The 17,637-nt window shown below is 49.8% G+C and overlaps 1 protein-coding gene across 5 annotated transcripts in view; it reads left to right on the top strand.

The window, feature by feature from the left end:
* Positions 1 to 17,637, top strand: part of vps13c (vacuolar protein sorting 13 homolog C) — a 59,449-nt gene that overhangs the window by 12,240 nt on the left and 29,572 nt on the right. For all 5 annotated transcript variants that reach the window (XR_014698988.1, XR_014698989.1, XM_084541945.1 and 2 more), the window contains exons 18-42: positions 5,385 to 5,577; positions 5,731 to 5,845; positions 6,148 to 6,284; positions 8,129 to 8,261; positions 8,389 to 8,506; positions 8,629 to 8,761; positions 8,926 to 8,998; positions 9,078 to 9,172; positions 9,306 to 9,459; positions 11,335 to 11,411; positions 11,732 to 11,791; positions 12,015 to 12,165; positions 12,235 to 12,351; positions 12,650 to 12,753; positions 12,893 to 13,060; positions 14,307 to 14,611; positions 15,464 to 15,605; positions 15,724 to 15,832; positions 15,927 to 16,048; positions 16,149 to 16,305; positions 16,381 to 16,460; positions 16,567 to 16,626; positions 16,911 to 17,064; positions 17,143 to 17,262; positions 17,340 to 17,443. Coding sequence is in view for 3 of the 5 variants with exons in the window: in XM_084541945.1 (XP_084398071.1) it covers positions 5,385 to 5,577; positions 5,731 to 5,845; positions 6,148 to 6,284; positions 8,129 to 8,261; positions 8,389 to 8,506; positions 8,629 to 8,761; positions 8,926 to 8,998; positions 9,078 to 9,172; positions 9,306 to 9,459; positions 11,335 to 11,411; positions 11,732 to 11,791; positions 12,015 to 12,165; positions 12,235 to 12,351; positions 12,650 to 12,753; positions 12,893 to 13,060; positions 14,307 to 14,611; positions 15,464 to 15,605; positions 15,724 to 15,832; positions 15,927 to 16,048; positions 16,149 to 16,305; positions 16,381 to 16,460; positions 16,567 to 16,626; positions 16,911 to 17,064; positions 17,143 to 17,262; positions 17,340 to 17,443 (3,181 nt within the window). In the remaining 2 variants the exon portion in view is untranslated. The remainder of the gene's footprint in view (positions 1 to 5,384; positions 5,578 to 5,730; positions 5,846 to 6,147; positions 6,285 to 8,128; positions 8,262 to 8,388; positions 8,507 to 8,628; positions 8,762 to 8,925; positions 8,999 to 9,077; positions 9,173 to 9,305; positions 9,460 to 11,334; positions 11,412 to 11,731; positions 11,792 to 12,014; positions 12,166 to 12,234; positions 12,352 to 12,649; positions 12,754 to 12,892; positions 13,061 to 14,306; positions 14,612 to 15,463; positions 15,606 to 15,723; positions 15,833 to 15,926; positions 16,049 to 16,148; positions 16,306 to 16,380; positions 16,461 to 16,566; positions 16,627 to 16,910; positions 17,065 to 17,142; positions 17,263 to 17,339; positions 17,444 to 17,637) is intronic.

Raw genomic sequence — 17,637 nt, 5'->3', positions numbered from 1 at the left:
GCTCAGAGGTGTTCATGCTCCCGGATAGGCTCTCCTCTATGTGGACTCCCAGGAAGCAGAAGTCTGTCACCCTCTTCACACAGTCCCCGCTGATGATTAGTGGTGGGCCCACTCTGACCCTCTGTACTGAGGCTTAGGGCCGTGGATGTGTGGTGGCCCACTGTGACCCTCTGTCTGTACTGAGGCTTAGGACCGTGGATGTGTGGTGGCCCACTGACCCTCTGTACTGAGGCTTAGGACCGTGGATGTGTGGTGGCCCACTCTGACCCTCTGTACTGAGGCTTAGGACCGTGGATGTGTGGTGGCCCACTGTGACCCTCTGTCTGTACTGAGGCTTAGGACCGTGGATGTGTGGTGGCCCACTCTGACCCTCTGTCTGTACTGAGGCTTAGGGCCGTGGATGTGTGGTCGCCCACTCTGACCCTCTGTACTCAGGCTTAGGACCGTGGATGTGTGGTGGCCTACTCTGACCCTCTGTCTGTACTGAGGCTTAGGACCGTGGATGTGTGGTGGCCCACTCTGACCCTCTGTCTGTACTGAGGCTTAGGGCCGTGGATGTGTGGTCGCCCACTCTGACCCTCTGTACTGAGGCTTAGGACCGTGGATGTGTGGTGGCCCACTCTGACCCTCTGTCTGTACTGAGGCTTAGGACCGTGGGTGTGTGGTGGCCCACTCTGACCCTCTGTCTGTACTGATGCTTAGGACTGTGGATGTGTGGTGGCCTACTCTGACTCTCTGTCTGTACTGAGGCTTAGGACCTTGGATGTGTGGTGGCCCACTCTGACCCTCTGTACTGAGGCTTAGGACCGTGGATGTGTGGTGGCCCACTGTGACCCTCTGTCTGTACTGAGGCTTAGGACCGTGGATGTGTGGCGGCCCACTGGCCCTCTGTACTGAGGCTTAGGACCGTGGATGTGTGGTGGCCCACTCTGACCCTCTGTTCTGAGGCTTAGGGCCGTGGATGTGTGGTGGCCTACTGTACTGAGGCTTAGGGCCGTGGATGTGTGGCGGCCCACTCTGACCCTCTGTACTGAGGCTTTGGGCCGTGGATGTGTGGTGGCCCACTGTGACCCTCTGTCTGAGGCTTAGGGCTGTGGATGTGTGGTGGCCCACTCTGACCCTCTGTCTGTACTGAGGCTTAGGACCGTGGATGTGTGGTGGCCCACTGTGACCCTCTGTCTGTACTGAGGCTTAGGGCCGTGGGTGTGTGGTGGCCCACTCTGACCCTCTGTACTGAGGCTTAGGACCGTGGATATGTGGTGGCCCACTGTGACCCTCTGTCTGTACTGAGGCTTAGGACCGTGGATGTGTGGTGGCCCACTGACCCTCTGTACTGAGGCTTAGGACCGTGGATGTGTGGTGGCCCACTCTGACCCTCTGTCTGTACTGAGGCTTAGGACCATGGATGTGTGGCGGCCCACTGGCCCTCTGTACTGAGGCTTAGGACCGTGGATGTGTGGTGGCCCACTCTGACCCTCTGTTCTGAGGCTTAGGGCCGTGGATGTGTGGTGGCCTACTGTACTGAGGCTTAGGGCCGTGGATGTGTGGCGGCCCACTCTGACCCTCTGTCTGTACTGAGGCTTAGGACCGTGGATGTGTGGTGGCCCACTGTGACCCTCTGTCTGTACTGAGGCTTAGGGCTGTGGGTGTGTGGTGGCCCACTCTGACCCTCTGTACTGAGGCTTAGGACCGTGGATATGTGGTGGCCCACTGTGACCCTCTGTCTGTACTGAGGCTTAGGACCGTGGATGTGTGGTGGCCCACTGACCCTCTGTACTGAGGCTTAGGACCGTGGATGTGTGGTGGCCCACTCTGACCCTCTGTCTGTACTGAGGCTTAGGGCCGTGGATGTGTGGTGGCCCACTCTGACCCTCTGTCTGTACTGAGGCTTAGGGCCGTGGATGTGTGGTTGCCCACTGTGACCCTCTGTCTGTACTGAGGCTTAGGACCGTGGGTGTGTGGCGGCCCACTGTGACCCTCTGTCTGTACTGAGGCTTAGGGCCGTGGGTGTGTGGTGGCCCACTGTGATCCTCTGTACTGAGGCTTAGGACCGTGGATGTGTGGTGGCCCACTGTGACCCTCTGTACTGAGGCTTAGGACCGTGGGTGTGTGGTGGCCCACTCTGACCCTCTGTCTGTACTGAGGCTTAGGGCCGTGGATGTGTGGTGGCCCACTCTGACCCTCTGTCTGTACTGAGGCTTAGGGCCGTGGATGTGTGGTTGCCCACTGTGACCCTCTGTCTGTACTGAGGCTTAGGACCGTGGGTGTGTGGCGGCCCACTGTGACCCTCTGTCTGTACTGAGGCTTAGGGCCGTGGGTGTGTGGTGGCCCACTGTGATCCTCTGTACTGAGGCTTAGGACCGTGGATGTGTGGTGGCCCACTGTGACCCTCTGTACTGAGGCTTAGGGCTGTGGATGTGTGGTGGCCCACTGTGACCCTCTGTCTGTACTGAGGCTTAGGGCCGTGGGTGTGTGGTGGCCCACTGTGATCCTCTGTACTGAGGCTTAGGACCGTGGATGTGTGGTGGCCCACTCTGACCCTCTGTCTGTATTGAGGCTTTGGGCCGTGGGTGTGTGGTGGCCCACTCTGACCCTCTGTACTGAGGCTTAGGACCGTGGATGTGTGGCGGCCCACTCTGACCCTCTGTCTGTACTGAGGCTTAGGGCCGTGGATGTGTGGTGGCCCACTCTGACCCTCTGTACTGAGGCTTAGGGCCGTGGGTGTGTGGTGGCCCACTCTGACCCCCTGTACTGAGGCTTTGGGCCGTGAGTGTGTGGTGGCCCACTCTGACCCTCTGTACTGAGGCTTAGGACCGTGGATGTGTGGTGGCCCACTGACCCTCTGTACTGAGGCTTAGGGCCGTGGATGTGTGGTGGCCCACTCTGACCCTCTGTCTGTACTGAGGCTTAGGGCCGTGGGTGTGTGGTGGCCCACTCTGACCCTCTGTCTGTACTGAGGCTTAGGGCCGTGGATGTGTGGTGGCCCACTCTGACCCTCTGTCTGTACTGAGGCTTAGGACCGTGGGTGTGTGGTGGCCCACTCTGACCCTCTGTCTGTACTGAGGCTTAGGGCCGTGGGTGTGTGGTGGCCCACTCTGACCCTCTGTCTGTACTGAGGCTTAGGGCCGTGGATGTGTGGTGGCCCACTCTGACCCTCTGTACTGAGGCTTAGGACCGTGGATGTGTGGTGGCCCACTGACCCTCTGTACTGAGGCTTAGGGCCGTGGGTGTGTGGTGGCCCACTCTGACCCTCTGTCTGTACTGAGGCTTAGGGCCGTGGGTGTGTGGTGGCCCACTCTGATCCTCTGTCTGCGATCGGAGAGGAAGCTGTTGATCCACATGCAGGTTTTGTGTGGGAGCCCCAGGTCCCTCAGTTTTGCCACTAGGTTGTGAGGGAGGATGGTGTTGAATACTGAGCTATAATCCACAAAGAGCATCCGCACATAGCTCCCCTGCTGCTCCAGGTGTGATAGTGCAGTATGGATTGCTGTGGCTATGGCGTCCTCTGTAGATCGGTTTGCTCTGTAGGCAAACTGGTGGGGGTCAAGGCTATGGGTACAGGGCAGTTCAAAGCACTTCATCACCACTGGGGTGAGTGCCACTGGGCGGTAGTCGTTGAGGATAGAAATGTGATGTTTCTTGGGCAGGGGGACTATAGTTGAGGATTTCAGGCAGGGTGGGACGGTGGACTGTGCCATGGACTGGTTGAAGATCTTGGTGAAGATTCCAGCCAGCTGATCTGCGCAGTCTTTCAGCACGCGTCCTGGGACGCCATCAGGACCCGCCGCCTTTCTCAGATTGATGGCCCGCAGCGTGCACCTTACCTCGTGCTCTTCAGTTGTGAGGTTTACGCTGCTGTGGGCCGTGTGGTGTAGTGGTGCTTTCTCTGGTGCTATGACCTCAAAGCAGGCAAAGAAGATGTTCAGCTCCTCTGCCAGCACGGGGTCACCTTCAGCCATTTCGAGGTTGGACCTGTGGTTGGTCAGATGTTGAACTCTCTGCCACACCTGCATGCTGTTGTTACTGCCCAGGTGGTCCTCTATCCTCCTCCTGTAGTCTGCCTTGGCCTCTCTGATGCCCCTCCTCAGGTTGACTCGGGCTGTGCTGTAGAAATCTTTGTTGCCGGACCTTCATGCGGTGTTCCTCGCTTTTAGCAGCTGCTGGACCCCCCGTGTCATCCAGGGCTTCTGGTTGGGGTAGACCCGGATGTGTTTCTCCACTGTGACAGTGTCTATGCAGTTCTTAATGTAGCACAGAACACTGTCTGTGAACACCTCCTGGTCCTGGTGTTCAAAGATCCCACAGTTGGTCCTTTCAAAGCAGTCCTGCATTTGCTGGGAGGCACCCTCTGGCCATGTGGTAACAGTCTTTGTGATGGCTGGAGCAGTTTATCTGAGGGGGGCATATGTGGGGATTAGCAGCAAGGACAAGTGGTTGGACTGACCCAGGTGTGGTAGTGGTCTGGCCCTGTAACCCAGTTTGATGTTAGAGTACACCTTGTCCAAGGTGTTATTTCCCCTTGTAGCAAACTTCACATGCTGGTGGAATATAGGGAGTGCTGCCTCAGCATGATTAAAATCCCCTGCTATTATATTCACAGCATCCGGTGGAATGAAAACAGCTGTAATCATGATCACAGTTCACTCCCTTGGAAGATAAATGGGCCTGCATCTAACAGTCAGATATTCTAAATCTGGAGAGCAGTGACTGTCTACCTTCACTTTGTTGGTACACCAGCTGTTGTTCACGTACACACAGAGTCCTCCTCCTCTGCTCTTCCCAGAGTCCGCTGTTCTGTCCTGGTGCTGTGTGGTGTAGCATGCTAGCTCAATAGCAGAATCCGGTATGGACTGGTGAAGCCAGGTCTCTGTGATAAGCAGAATGCACGCATCTTTCACGGTGTTGTTCGTTGCAGTCTGTGGCCTCAACCCGTCCATTTTGTTCGCAAGGGATCTGGCATTCGTGAGAAATAGGCTGGGGAGCGGTGGTTTGATCGGCTGCCTCCGTAGCCTGGCTAGCCCGCCAGCCCTGCAGCCTCGCTTTTGCCTCCTTTCTCTACGCTGCCTGCGCCTCCTCCCTGCTGGGATGGAGTCTTGTGTGTGCGGAAAAACTCGCTGGTTACGCACTGCTTGTGACATAGTCCGATCTTAAGGAGATCATGCCGGCTATAGATGTTGTTCGCCCGACAAAACGTACATAAAACAAGAGACGTAATGTACAAAAACAACCATACATAGCACCGATTTACATGAAGTAAATCAGACTCTGTCATGTATGCAGCAAAGACTGAAGAGTCGACAAACTGTGTTAACGTATATCATTCAGTTCCTCTGCGGTGAAAAGGTAAAAAGGTGTAAACCCCAGTGATGCTGTGCTGTCCTCAGGGTGGAGGTGGCGCTGGAGCACTGGTACGTTACCGGTTTGCAGCAGCAGGGGGCGGTGCCGTCACTCATCGCCTCTGTGGGGGATTCTTCCTCTTCTCTGCTCAGCGTTGTGTTTGAGTTGAACCCAGAGGAGAGCACCAGCGACCAGCTGCTCAGAGTCCACTCTCAGCCGGTCGAGATCATCTACGACGCGGTAAGTATGAACTGGTCTCATGGTCTCATACTTATAACGCCTGACTGTCCTGCTCTTCTCACTGAGCAGCTTGAAAGGTCTTCACTGACAGGAATATTAAGTCAGATCCTGCTGATTCTAATATGTCCCTCCATGTGTCCTTCTGTCCTCCAGGTGACCGTTAACAGTGTGGTTGAGTTCTTTAAGACGGGGAAAGGTGTGGATCTGGAAGTCCTGACCTCGGCCACGATCTCCAAACTAGAGGAGATCAAGGAGAAAACTGCTGCAGGTCTGTTGAGTTAAAACGTCAACCAGCAGCTGAAGCTTTAATCGTTGTGTCCCAAACACTGAGAGACAGTCTGAGATTTGAGGAGCTGTTGCTTCTTTCTGTTGCTAAATGACATCAGTGGTTGAACTGGTTCATATTGTTCCATGTGTAGAGGAGGTTCTGCGGAGATACAACTGAGAACTCAAGGTTAAGAGTTCTGTTACCTGGATGAATCCATTTGATGTTCAGAGTCTCTGAGGGCGATGTCTGTGGTTGGACAGTCTGGTCCAGGTCTGGACTCTGATGGGTTCTGGTCTCTGCAGGTTTATCTCGCATCATAGAGACCAGGAAGGTTCTGGACCTGAGGATCGACCTGAAGCCGTCGTACCTGCTGGTACCGAAGTCCGGATTCTACAGCGACACTTCGGACCTCATTGTAGTGGACTTTGGAAGTTTACAGGTTTGTTAGTGTGTCTGTAGTTGAACAGTGTGTGTCTGTGTGTGTCTGTAGCTGAACATTGTGTGTCTGTGTGTGTCTGTATTTGAACAGTGTGTGTCTGTGTGTGTCTGTAGCTGAACAGTGTGTGTCTGTGTGTGTCTGTAGCTGAACATTGTGTGTCTGTGTGTGTCTGTATTTGAACAGTGTGTGTCTGTGTGTGTCTGTAGTTGAACAGTGTGTGTCTGTGTGTGTCTGTAGCTGAACAGTGTGTGTCTGTGTGTGTCTGTATTTGAACAGTGTGTGTCTGTGTGTGTCTGTAGTTGAACAGTGTGTGTCTGTGTGTCTGTGTGTGTCTGTAGCTGAACAGTGTGTGTCTGTGTGTGTCTGTAGCTGAACAGTGTGTGTCTGTAGCTGAACAGTGTGTGTCTGTAGCTGAACAGTGTGTCTGTGTGTGTCTGTAGCTGAACAGTGAGTGTCTGTGTGTGTCTGTAGCTGAACAGTGTGTGTCTGTGTGTGTCTGTAGCTGAACAGTGTGTGTCTGTAGCTGAACAGTGAGTGTCTGTGTGTGTCTGTAGCTGAACAGTGTGTGTCTGTGTGTGTCTGTAGCTGAACAGTGTGTGTCTGTGTGTGTCTGTAGCTGAACAGTGTGTGTCTGTGTGTCTGTGTGTGTCTGTAGCTGAACAGTGTGTGTCTGTGTGTGTCTGTAGCTGAACAGTGTGTGTCTGTAGCTGAACAGTGTGTGTCTGTAGCTGAACAGTGTGTCTGTGTGTGTCTGTAGCTGAACAGTGAGTGTCTGTGTGTGTCTGTAGCTGAACAGTGTGTGTCTGTGTGTGTCTGTAGCTGAACAGTGTGTGTCTGTAGCTGAACAGTGAGTGTCTGTGTGTGTCTGTAGCTGAACAGTGTGTGTCTGTGTGTGTCTGTAGCTGAACAGTGTGTGTCTGTGTGTGTCTGTAGCTGAACATTGTGTGTCTGTGTGTGTCTGTATTTGAACAGTGTGTGTCTGTGTGTGTCTGTAGCTGAACAGTGTGTGTCTGTGTGTGTCTGTATTTGAACAGTGTGTGTCTGTGTGTGTCTGTAGCTGAACAGTGTGTGTCTGTGTGTCTGTGTGTGTCTGTAGCTGAACAGTGTGTGTCTGTGTGTGTCTGTAGCTGAACAGTGTGTGTCTGTAGCTGAACAGTGTGTGTCTGTAGCTGAACAGTGTGTCTGTGTGTGTCTGTAGCTGAACAGTGAGTGTCTGTGTGTGTCTGTAGCTGAACAGTGTGTGTCTGTGTGTGTCTGTAGCTGAACAGTGTGTGTCTGTAGCTGAACAGTGAGTGTCTGTGTGTGTCTGTAGCTGAACAGTGTGTGTCTGTGTGTGTCTGTAGCTGAACAGTGTGTGTCTGTGTGTGTCTGTAGCTGAACATTGTGTGTCTGTGTGTGTCTGTATTTGAACAGTGTGTCTGTGTGTGTCTGTAGCTGAACAGTGTGTGTCTGTGTGTGTCTGTATTTGAACAGTGTGTGTCTGTGTGTGTCTGTAGCTGAACAGTGTGTGTCTGTGTGTCTGTGTGTGTCTGTAGCTGAACAGTGTGTGTCTGTGTGTGTCTGTAGCTGAACAGTGTGTGTCTGTAGCTGAACAGTGTGTGTCTGTAGCTGAACAGTGTGTCTGTGTGTGTCTGTAGCTGAACAGTGAGTGTCTGTGTGTGTCTGTAGCTGAACAGTGTGTGTCTGTGTGTGTCTGTAGCTGAACAGTGTGTGTCTGTAGCTGAACAGTGAGTGTCTGTGTGTGTCTGTAGCTGAACAGTGTGTGTCTGTGTGTGTCTGTAGCTGAACAGTGTGTGTCTGTGTGTGTCTGTAGCTGAACAGTGTGTGTCTGTGTGTGTCTGTAGCTGAACAGTGTGGAGCAGAGTGGTCTTGGTTCGTCTCCATCATCCTTCTCATCTCTGGAGGAAATCATGGATCGAGCCTACGACAAATACAGCGTGGAGCTCAGACGAGTTCAGGTTCTCTACAGCAAGTCAGGTACACCACACAACAACGCTAGTTACACTAATCTAATAGCAATTTAATAGAAATACATAATAATAACAGGTGAGGGAGTGACTCTAGTAATCTGACTACAGTTAAATGGGTTGTAATCTGATTACAGGTGAGGCCTGGAAGTCAGCTCGGCTGCAGAGTTCATCCGTCCAACACATCCTCCAGCCAATGGACTTCACTCTCCACCTGGCCAAGTGTATGGTGGAGAAGGATACTAGGATGCCCAGGTATGACTCTCCCCTGTGTACAGTTGTTTCTGCTGTCTCACCTGTTGTCTCACCTGTTGACTCACCTGTTGACTCACCTGTTGACTCACCTGTTGACTCACCTGTTGACTCACCTGTTTCAGGTTCAAGGTGTCAGGAGAGTTGCCCCTTCTGCACATTAAGATCTCGGACCAGAAAATCCAGAACGTCCTGGAGCTGGTCAACGGCATCCCACTGCCCAACATGGAGTCCTCCCCCACTACCCCCACAGAGAAGGTACACTTGGTGTAGTTCAGTCTTTTGTGTGGCGATGTAATGGAGGAAACACTTAGAGTCAGGACACATAGAAGCGTTGTAGGAATGTCCAGGACCTCTCAGGTGGGACGGGTGGACCTCAGCTCAGTGCTAGTGTGACCATATATGGACATTTCTTCCTGCAGGTGCTGTCGCTGGCAGAGTCCAGACCACGAGCACTCAGCCTTCACCCTGCCATCCTCGACACCATGGAAACAGGTTTCTGTCCCCTGAATGGCTTTGAACTGCTTCTTGGTGTGTTTGTCTGTGTCTTGTTATTGTCTTCATCTGTCCCCAGATTCAGACACCAGCGAGAAGTCGATAGATGAAGATCACCAACACTCGACTCTGGACGAACTCACCGACATTCACTTCAAGTTTGAAGTCAGAGAGGTTTGTTAGTTTGTCTGGTGTTGTTGTGTGATTTGGATCGTAACATTAGCTCTGGACCTCAGGGGTGGTGGCGCATTCATGTGTCGTAGCATTAACTCAGAACTTCTGGGGTGGTGGTGCGTGATGTGTTCAGGTGCTGTTGGAGCTGACGCAGCAGGTGGACCAGGAAAAGACCATCCTGTCCTTCAACGTCTGTCAGCTTGGAGCTGAAGGGAATAAGAGGAGCTTCGACCTGAATGTCACCTCATATCTACGGCGAGTCACGCTGGACTACTGCGACGTTCCAGGTAACTCAGCAGAACTTTGTCTTCACTGAGACACAAACGTCTTTTAAGATGTAGCTGTGAGACAGTTCACAAGTGTTTGCTGCTACAGGTGAACTCAGTCAGTGGAGACTCTGTGCTTTACTAGATGAGAAGGAACATTGACACTGAAAGAGTTTTTCTTTATTCAGTCGTCGTTACATTTTTAAAATCCCCTCCAGCTGCAGAAATAAATAACAGCTCTGAGAACGACTGACATGAACATAACATCTCCTGTTACTGTGGACTAGCTGCTCTGTGATGGATGTATTCAGGACTGGTTGTCTCTAAAAACCTGGTAGTCCTCATGTTCTCTGGAAAACTGTCGTACAACTGGTGGTCATGAAAATGGATCAAAGTTTGACAGGAAGCAAGTGGAGTTGCTGCAGGACCGGTGACTTATGGAGGGGGTTCTAGTGATGATACGTGTGGCGTAGTTTTGAACCACTTGTAGTTTATGGATGGATTTGTCCGGCAAACCAAATAAAAGGGAGTTGCTTGCAGTAGTCCAGAGTGGCAGTTATTGTCAGTTGAGAGGGATGGACGGAGACGGGAGATATTGTGTAGGTGAAAATAGGGTGATATTGTTAACGTGAGAATGGAAAGAGAGAGTGTTGTCAAGGCCTGGGGGGAGGGGGAGACTGGGGAATTGTCAATTTGAGTGGAGAAGTTATTTATATTAGATAGGGTGGATTTGGTGCCAGTGAGAAGAATTTCAGTTTCACTACTGTTGAGTTTGAGGAAGTTGGTGGAGAACCAGGTTCTGATTTCCTGAATACAGTCCGAGAGGTAAGTGGGTGGAAAGGTGGAGCTGGGTTTGGTGGACAAGTAGAGCTGGGTGTCATCCTTATAACAGTGGAAATTATTATTATACCTATGAAATATCTGGCCAAGGGGGATGAGGTAGACGATGAATAAAAGAGGCCCAATAACAGAGCCTTGGGGATCACCAGAGAAAAGGGGGGATGGACGGGATGTAAATGTTTTTAACTGGATGAACTGAGTGCGGCCAGAGAGATACGAGATGAACCAATCGAGAGGTGTGTCAGAGATACCGATGGAGGCTAGTCTATGGATGAGAATGGAGTGGGAGATGGTATAAAATGCTGCGGTTAGATCGAGGAGAATGAGGATTGAAAGGAGTCCTGAATCAGCAGCCATAAGGAGGTCATTGGTGATTTTTAACAGAGCTGTTTCTGTGCTGTGTAAAGAGCGAAAACCAGATTGAAATTGTTCACTTGGTTATTGTCAGAGAGGTGGGCATGGACCTGAGATGCAACTGTTTTTTCAAGAACTTTAGAGAGAAAAGGCAGATTGGAGATAGGACAGAGGTTATTGAAATTGTGGTGAGAGAGTTTATGGAGGCTTTAACAAGACCGGTTGGCAGGGGGTCGAGCTGGCAAGTGGATGGCTTAGCTTTCCTAATGAGGTCAGATATGTCGGTAAACAAGGGTAGTTTGAAGTTAGAAAGTGTAGAGGAGGAGATAGAAGTGATGCCAGTATTCAGAGTTAAGTCAAGTTAATAATGTTACGGAATGATATGATGCGAGGTAGTTTAAATTTAAATAGTGCAAGGTTAACGTTAAATGATATAAGCTTATGGTCAGAGATGGGGAGATCAATTGCAGAACAATTAAAAGGAGTAGTACCAGAACAGCAGATCAGGTCCAGAATGTGTCCTTTTGAGTGGGTGGGAAAGTCAATAAACTGCTGAAATCCAAAACTGTCCAGGCAGGATGTGAAGCTTTTTGCGAGAGAATTATTCAGATTGTCGAGATGTATGGGTTACCATCATATCACTGTGAGACTGCAGCAGGTGGAGGATCAGAGACTGTTGAATGAAATGAGTTTGTGTTTCAGACGGGAATCATCCTCTCCATCTCATCAGCTCCTCAGAGCAGCAGAGCTCCAACCTTCTGAAAGTGGAATTCATCAAGGTAAACACACTCACCTGGTCTGTCCAGACTTCATAAACCTGAAGTATCTTCATAGAGTTACCATAATGCCACTACGAAGACAACCGTAATTTATAAATGGTTTAGATTCTGCTTTTGACCAGAATAAATGGAGACAAAAACACAGCGATGTCTTCAACCACAGAAGATGTTAGAGAGACGAGGGAAGACAAATGAGTTAATGTAGTAACAGGAAGGTCAGAGGACGGATGGACGAATGAATGGATGGACGGACGAACAGATTTCAGGCCAAACATTCAACGACTCACTGTCTCTGTGTCTCTGTGTCTCTGGTCGTCCAGGCCGACTCCAGTGGTCCCAGCTTCCAGACTCTGTTCAACAACACGGAGCAGACCCTGAAGGTGGGTGGAGCAAAGGTTTCTATAGCAACGGAAGGTGGTGGTTGTGGTGTGGGGGGGGGGGGGGGACTGCTTTCTTTCTTCACTCGTTCTCATGGCTGATAACGTCTTCTGCTTTAAACATTTAGCTTCTTTATTTTAAATCTTAAACCTTTATAAATGGTAACAACCATCTCAGCTTCACATCCAGCATCATGTGACGTCAGCATCTCTGCTGCTGTTCCAGGTGGAGTTTTCCTCTCTGGATTTTCTCCTTCACACCAGAGCTCTGCTGTCGACCATCAACTACCTGAACAACGTCCTGCCGCCACAGCTCGCCGCCGCCCCAGACCGTGACTCCAGAAAACGGGTGGCGAGGTCGAACCCGGGTCGGACAGGTAAGTTCCTGCTGCCTGCTACAAGTGTGTCTTTAGTGCTGTGTGGTGACGGGAAGTGTCTCTGTTCAGCATCTAAAGGAGCTAAAGATGGAACCATCTTCAGCTTCAAGCTGTTCGCCGTGTTGGGTTGTTTCCACGTGGAGGTGTGTGACGACCGCCGCAGCATCGCCGACATCCGAGTTCAAGGTAAACACAGATGAATCAGGTTTAAAGAGCGGCTGTGGCTCAGTAGGTAGAGCAGGTGGTCTACGAACCAGAGGGTTAGCGGGTCGGTCCCCAGAATATGCTACATGCCGAAGTGTCTTTGAGCAATACACTGAACCCCCAGTTGCTCCCAGTGTGTAGCACTAGTGTGTGAATGTATGTGTGTGATTGTGACTGTAAAGCGCTTTGTGTAACATAGGTAGAAAAGCACTATTTAAAAACTTTATCATTAAAGTTTGATGAAACTATGACTCAGCTATGAATCCTGGGATTCATGCAGGAATCGATGCCTCGGTGTTGGTGCAGGCCAGAGAGACGGAGGTGTTTGCTCGCCTTCGAGACATCGTGGTCATAGACGTCAACCCCAGAACCGTCCACAGAAAGGTCGGTTTGCTGCATCCTCCGTCCTTCAGCTGTGGGAGGAGTTTATGTCTTTTTGTTATGGTTGTTTCAGACCAGTTCATTAACCTTAAAGTAAAATTTCTTTGACTCCAGGACTCTCTCTCCCTCTCTTCCCCTTCAGGCTGTGTCAATCGTGGGTGAAGAGGTGTTCAGCTTTAAACTGTCCTTGTTTCCGGGGACGACGGAGAGGGAGGGATACGGCGACATGTCGAAGGTGGACGGGAAAGTCACGATGCGTCTGGGCTGCATCCAGATCATCTACCTGCACAAGTTCCTCATGTCTCTGCTGGTCAGGAACTTCATAGACTAATATGATGTGAACGTGTAGAGAACGTGTACAGTATATGTAGATTGCATGACATGTAACGTGTGTTAATATTTACACGTTCAACAGATCGTACTGTTTATTATTGTAGAGACATTTACGTTCGCTCAGTGGAAACCCAGACCCAGACCCAAACCCAGCTGGACTCAGGACACAGAAACGTTCTGGGTCAGAGTCACAGTCTGATTCTGGTTTTGGTTCCAGTTCCATCTGTTCTTGTTTGTTCTCCGTGTATCAGAGACGTTTTTCTGTCCTTCTGTCTCTGGTGCATGGAGATGATTCTTCACCAGAAGTCGTAGTGTAATATGAGGACAAATGTTGTCCAGACTGCTGGATGTGTCCTCCTGTCCTCCGTCCGTCCATCAGCCTCAGTACAGATGGTGTCACAGGTTCAAATCCAGCTTGTCTTAATGACCTTTGACCTGTGGTGTGTTTGTGGCCGTTTGTTTTTCACACTGTAATCTGTCGCATGTTTTTCTCTCACTTTGTTGTCTCTCATGTCTCTTGTCTTGTTGATGTCTTCTGTTCTTCCAGGCTTCTTTTAGCTTTCAGTATTCGTCTGCTGATGAGGTACAGCGTCCAGCATGCAGCTCTGAACTGCATCCAACCTCCTGCTTTAGCTTCACTCCTTCAGTCCACCTTAAATGTCATCATTGTTAAGGTCCCAGCGGCAGATTAACCCTGGTTGTTGGTTGCGGACTCGGGTTAATCTGAACAACGAGACTGAAACAAAACACATTCACCCTGATGGTCACATTTCCTCCTTCACATGGGACGGCTAGAGACGTAGACAAAGATCATTACTGAATGGTGTAAACGTCAAAGTTCTATTTATTTGAGTCTGGACGTTTTAAAGATGTCTGCTGCCAATGAATGTTTGTAGGATGAGTCTGAACGATGAAGGAATGCTTCCCATGCACACAGTAATCAGAGCTCACTTCCTCCATGTGTGCTATGCTACATCATTAACACCCCCCCACTGCTGCACCCCTCCGTCAGTAACATGACCTCTGCCCAAACTCACCTCCTCTCTTGGTTTTATTCTTCATTCTTGTCTCATAAAACCCGTCTCTGAACCTTTGAGCTGCTGCTGATTATGACATATTCTGACTTTAGTCCAGAACACAGTAAATAAATATTTAAAGGTCATCAGGTTCATTTCATCTGATGAAGGTCTGTGGTCTCACCTCTGGCTCGTCTCATCCTCCAGATGTTCATCGACAACTTCCAGACGGCTAAAGAAGCTCTGAGCGCCGCCACGGCTCAGGCGGCGGAGAAGGCCGCGTCCAGCGTTCGAGACTTTGCCCAGAAGAGTTTCCGTCTGTCCATGGACATCAGGCTGAAGGCTCCGCTCATCATCATCCCCCAGTCCTCCACCTCCCAGAATGCCATTCTGGTAGATCTGGGTCTGATCACGGTGGAAAACAGCTTCTCTCTGCAGCCGGCCGAAGGTTTCCCTCTGCCAGCCGTGGTGGAGAAGATGGATGTCCGTCTGACGCAGCTGAAACTCTCCAGGTAACAACATTCTCCTTCATGAACTGTGGCTAAAACCACTGAAGTCAAGTCACAGGATTTACATCGACAACATGTCGCAGTTTATTAGATGAGGCTCTGTGTCTTCCTCCAGTTTACTGATGCCCCTCTGTGATTTTAACCTTCACAAAATGATCTAAGGAACAGAGAGAAAACAGAGGGAAGCTAAGGGACGATGAGACCTGGCTGTGTTATCTGCTAGCTTAGCTGTTAGCTTTATTATGTAGATCGAAATAATGTCTTTTTGATGTGACTGCCTTTATGTAGACAGGCATGTTTTAAAACCATGACCTCTCCAGGTCTTCATCAGGTCAGAAATACTACCAACATCCAGTACTACATCTGAGACAGCTACTACATCTAGGGGTTGTACTGACTAGTGGACTTTACTGCTGTACCATGACGCTTTATGCATCATGTGGACTAGTCACTGATCATGTGACAATACCAACATTGACGCCTCCTAGAAGACAGTCGAGGAGCCCAGAGGATCGTTGGTTCTTCACTAAAGATGAAGCCCATACTACCGTGACATCTCAGTCCTGAAATACAACTAAAGTACTACTGTAAAAAAGGAATGCCAAGGCTAACGCTAGCAGAGGAACGGTCCAAATCCTCTGGACAGCAGTCAGTTAACAACTCCACCAAACATCCTGTGGTAACAGAGAGAAGGAGGCTGCACATCAGTCGGCTGGCCTTAGGCAGATGAGTCCCTCCATATGAGCTGGTTCTGGTTCTGTTCAAGGTTTCTTCCTGTTAAAAGGGAGTTTTTCTTCTCACCATCTAGGCCAACACGTCAGAAACCAAAGCCAGTAATTGTTGTTGTGTTTTCAGGACCACACTGAAGATAGACTCCTCAGACATTGAGATCCTTCACCCAATCAACTTAGAGCTACTTGTCACACGAAACCTGGCGGCGTCTTGGTACTCTAGGATTCCTGCAGTGCAGATCCAGGGAGTCCTCCGGTCCCTCAACGTAGGTCTAAATCAGTTCTATTATTATAATTATACACATTCATCTAATGATAATAATCTTCATATTATTAATATTGTTGTTTATATTATTATTTGTATTATTATTATTATTCCATCAGATGTGTCTGGGTGAGGAAGACCTTGGTGTACTGATGAAGATTCTGGTGGAGAACATCGGGGAGGGAAGTAAAGAGCATAGCACTGACGTCAAAAGACAGCTGGCTAAAGGTAACTACTCTCTCAGTGCTCGATGGGAAATATTTGCCAATGTCAGCTTTTTTGAGACAGACAAATGTTCTCATTGGTCGGTTTGCTTCGACAGAGAAGGCGGAGCTTCCAGAACAGCAGGTGTTACTGTCGGGACCTGAAGCTGTGACCACCATCACCAACGGAAGTCTGACTGAAAACACTGTCACTGTTGTCTTGGACTTTGAAGTCAAAGAGGTGCTGAGAAACTAAAATCATCAGAGACTCCATCTGTAGTATCTGTGGCTCTGTTCTATTATCAGTCATCGTCACTCTGTTTTCTGATTTCTATTTCAAGGTTCTTCTGACAATCAAGAAACCCAGGGAGCAGAGCGAGGCACCGTTTCTGGTCTTTCAAGTGTCTCACCTGGGCTTCAACACTAAAGTCAGGAAGTACGACATGTGTGCCACAACATACATCAACAAGATTAGCATGAAGTGCCTGGAGTTCAAAGGTCAGAGGTCACAGCACACATGGTAGTTGTTCTGTCTGTGCTCAGACATGTTGATTTGTTTTTGTCTTCTTTCAGACTCGAGTGGCGAGCCGCTGTGTCTCATCAGCTCTTCTGTGGAATCTGGAGCTGAGCTGCTCAAAGTTCAGTATTTAAAGGTGAGGGCCTCATTAATCAGATCACCTGTTCAGGTACACAGATGTTTGTCAGAGCAGGAAATGATCCATGAGCTGTTTAAACTGAGCTTTCTGTCTGTGTCATCAGGCTGACCGGTCTGGACCAACCTTCGCCACTGTCTATAAGAACACAGAGCAGATGATCAACGTGAGTCCATGATCTCCAGGTGTTTGTTATCCATGTGTTCTCCAGGTGTTTGTTATTCAGGTCTTATGTCCAGGTGTGGACCAGTTGTCTAGATCTTATCTAGGTGTTTGTTACAGAGGTGTCATCCACTTGTTTGTTATCCAGGTGTTGTCCAGGTGTTATCCAGTTTATCATTGGGTCAAATTATTATTCAATGTTTAACTTCCTTTGTAAATACTCAGTTTTCCAAACATTCCTGGAAACATTCAAAGTGATTCAGTTACAGTGTTTGTGTCGATCTGCAGGTGACCTTCACCTCTCTTGACCTCATGCTCCACACTGAGGCTCTGCTGTCAGCCATCAACTTCTTGTCCACTGCACTGTCCTCTGGCAGCACGCTGTCCTCTGGAGGAGACATCCGTCCGAAGACGGAGGACAGGACGGTGTCTGCCAAGTCCAGTCAGTAACAGACATGTAATGAGATGAGTCGGTGTGGTCTCACCTGAAACCTATAACCTATGTGTTGTTTTCTGCCAGCTGCCCTGATGTCGCCTGCAGACTCTGAGGTCATCGAGCTGAAGGTGAAGGTGATGCTGGGAGCCTTCAATGTCTTGGTGTGTGACCAGACCTGCAACATGGCTGACATCAAGATCCAAGGTACCCTATCAGAGCCAGGCCGAGGTAAACTGTGAGTTTGCTGCATCGACTCTGGTCTAACTCTGGTGTATTCTCAGGTGTTGATGGGTCTTTGCTGATGCAGGGATCACAGACTCATATATCAGCCCGTCTACGAGACTTTCTTGTTCTGAACGTTGATGCAAATAGTGTCCACAAGAAGGTCAGTCTCTCTTCTTTAAATTGTCTTTAAATCTTCCTCCCAGCAGTCACTTCATCCAGACTAATGTGACCCTAAAGTAGAATGTTGCTGGGAACTACTGTTTCTACAGACCCCTTCACCCTAGAGTAAGTTTGGCCTTGCGCAGCCACAACCACCCTCTACATGTAACGTCTGCATCAACCAGTACTGACGTC

This window comes from Chelon labrosus (genome assembly GCF_963514085.1).
Source record: "Chelon labrosus genome assembly, chromosome: 3".
Classification (NCBI taxonomy): domain Eukaryota; kingdom Metazoa; phylum Chordata; class Actinopteri; order Mugiliformes; family Mugilidae; genus Chelon; species Chelon labrosus.
The sequence above is the reverse complement of the archived record's forward strand: the minus strand, read 5'-3'. Positions and strand labels throughout refer to the sequence as shown.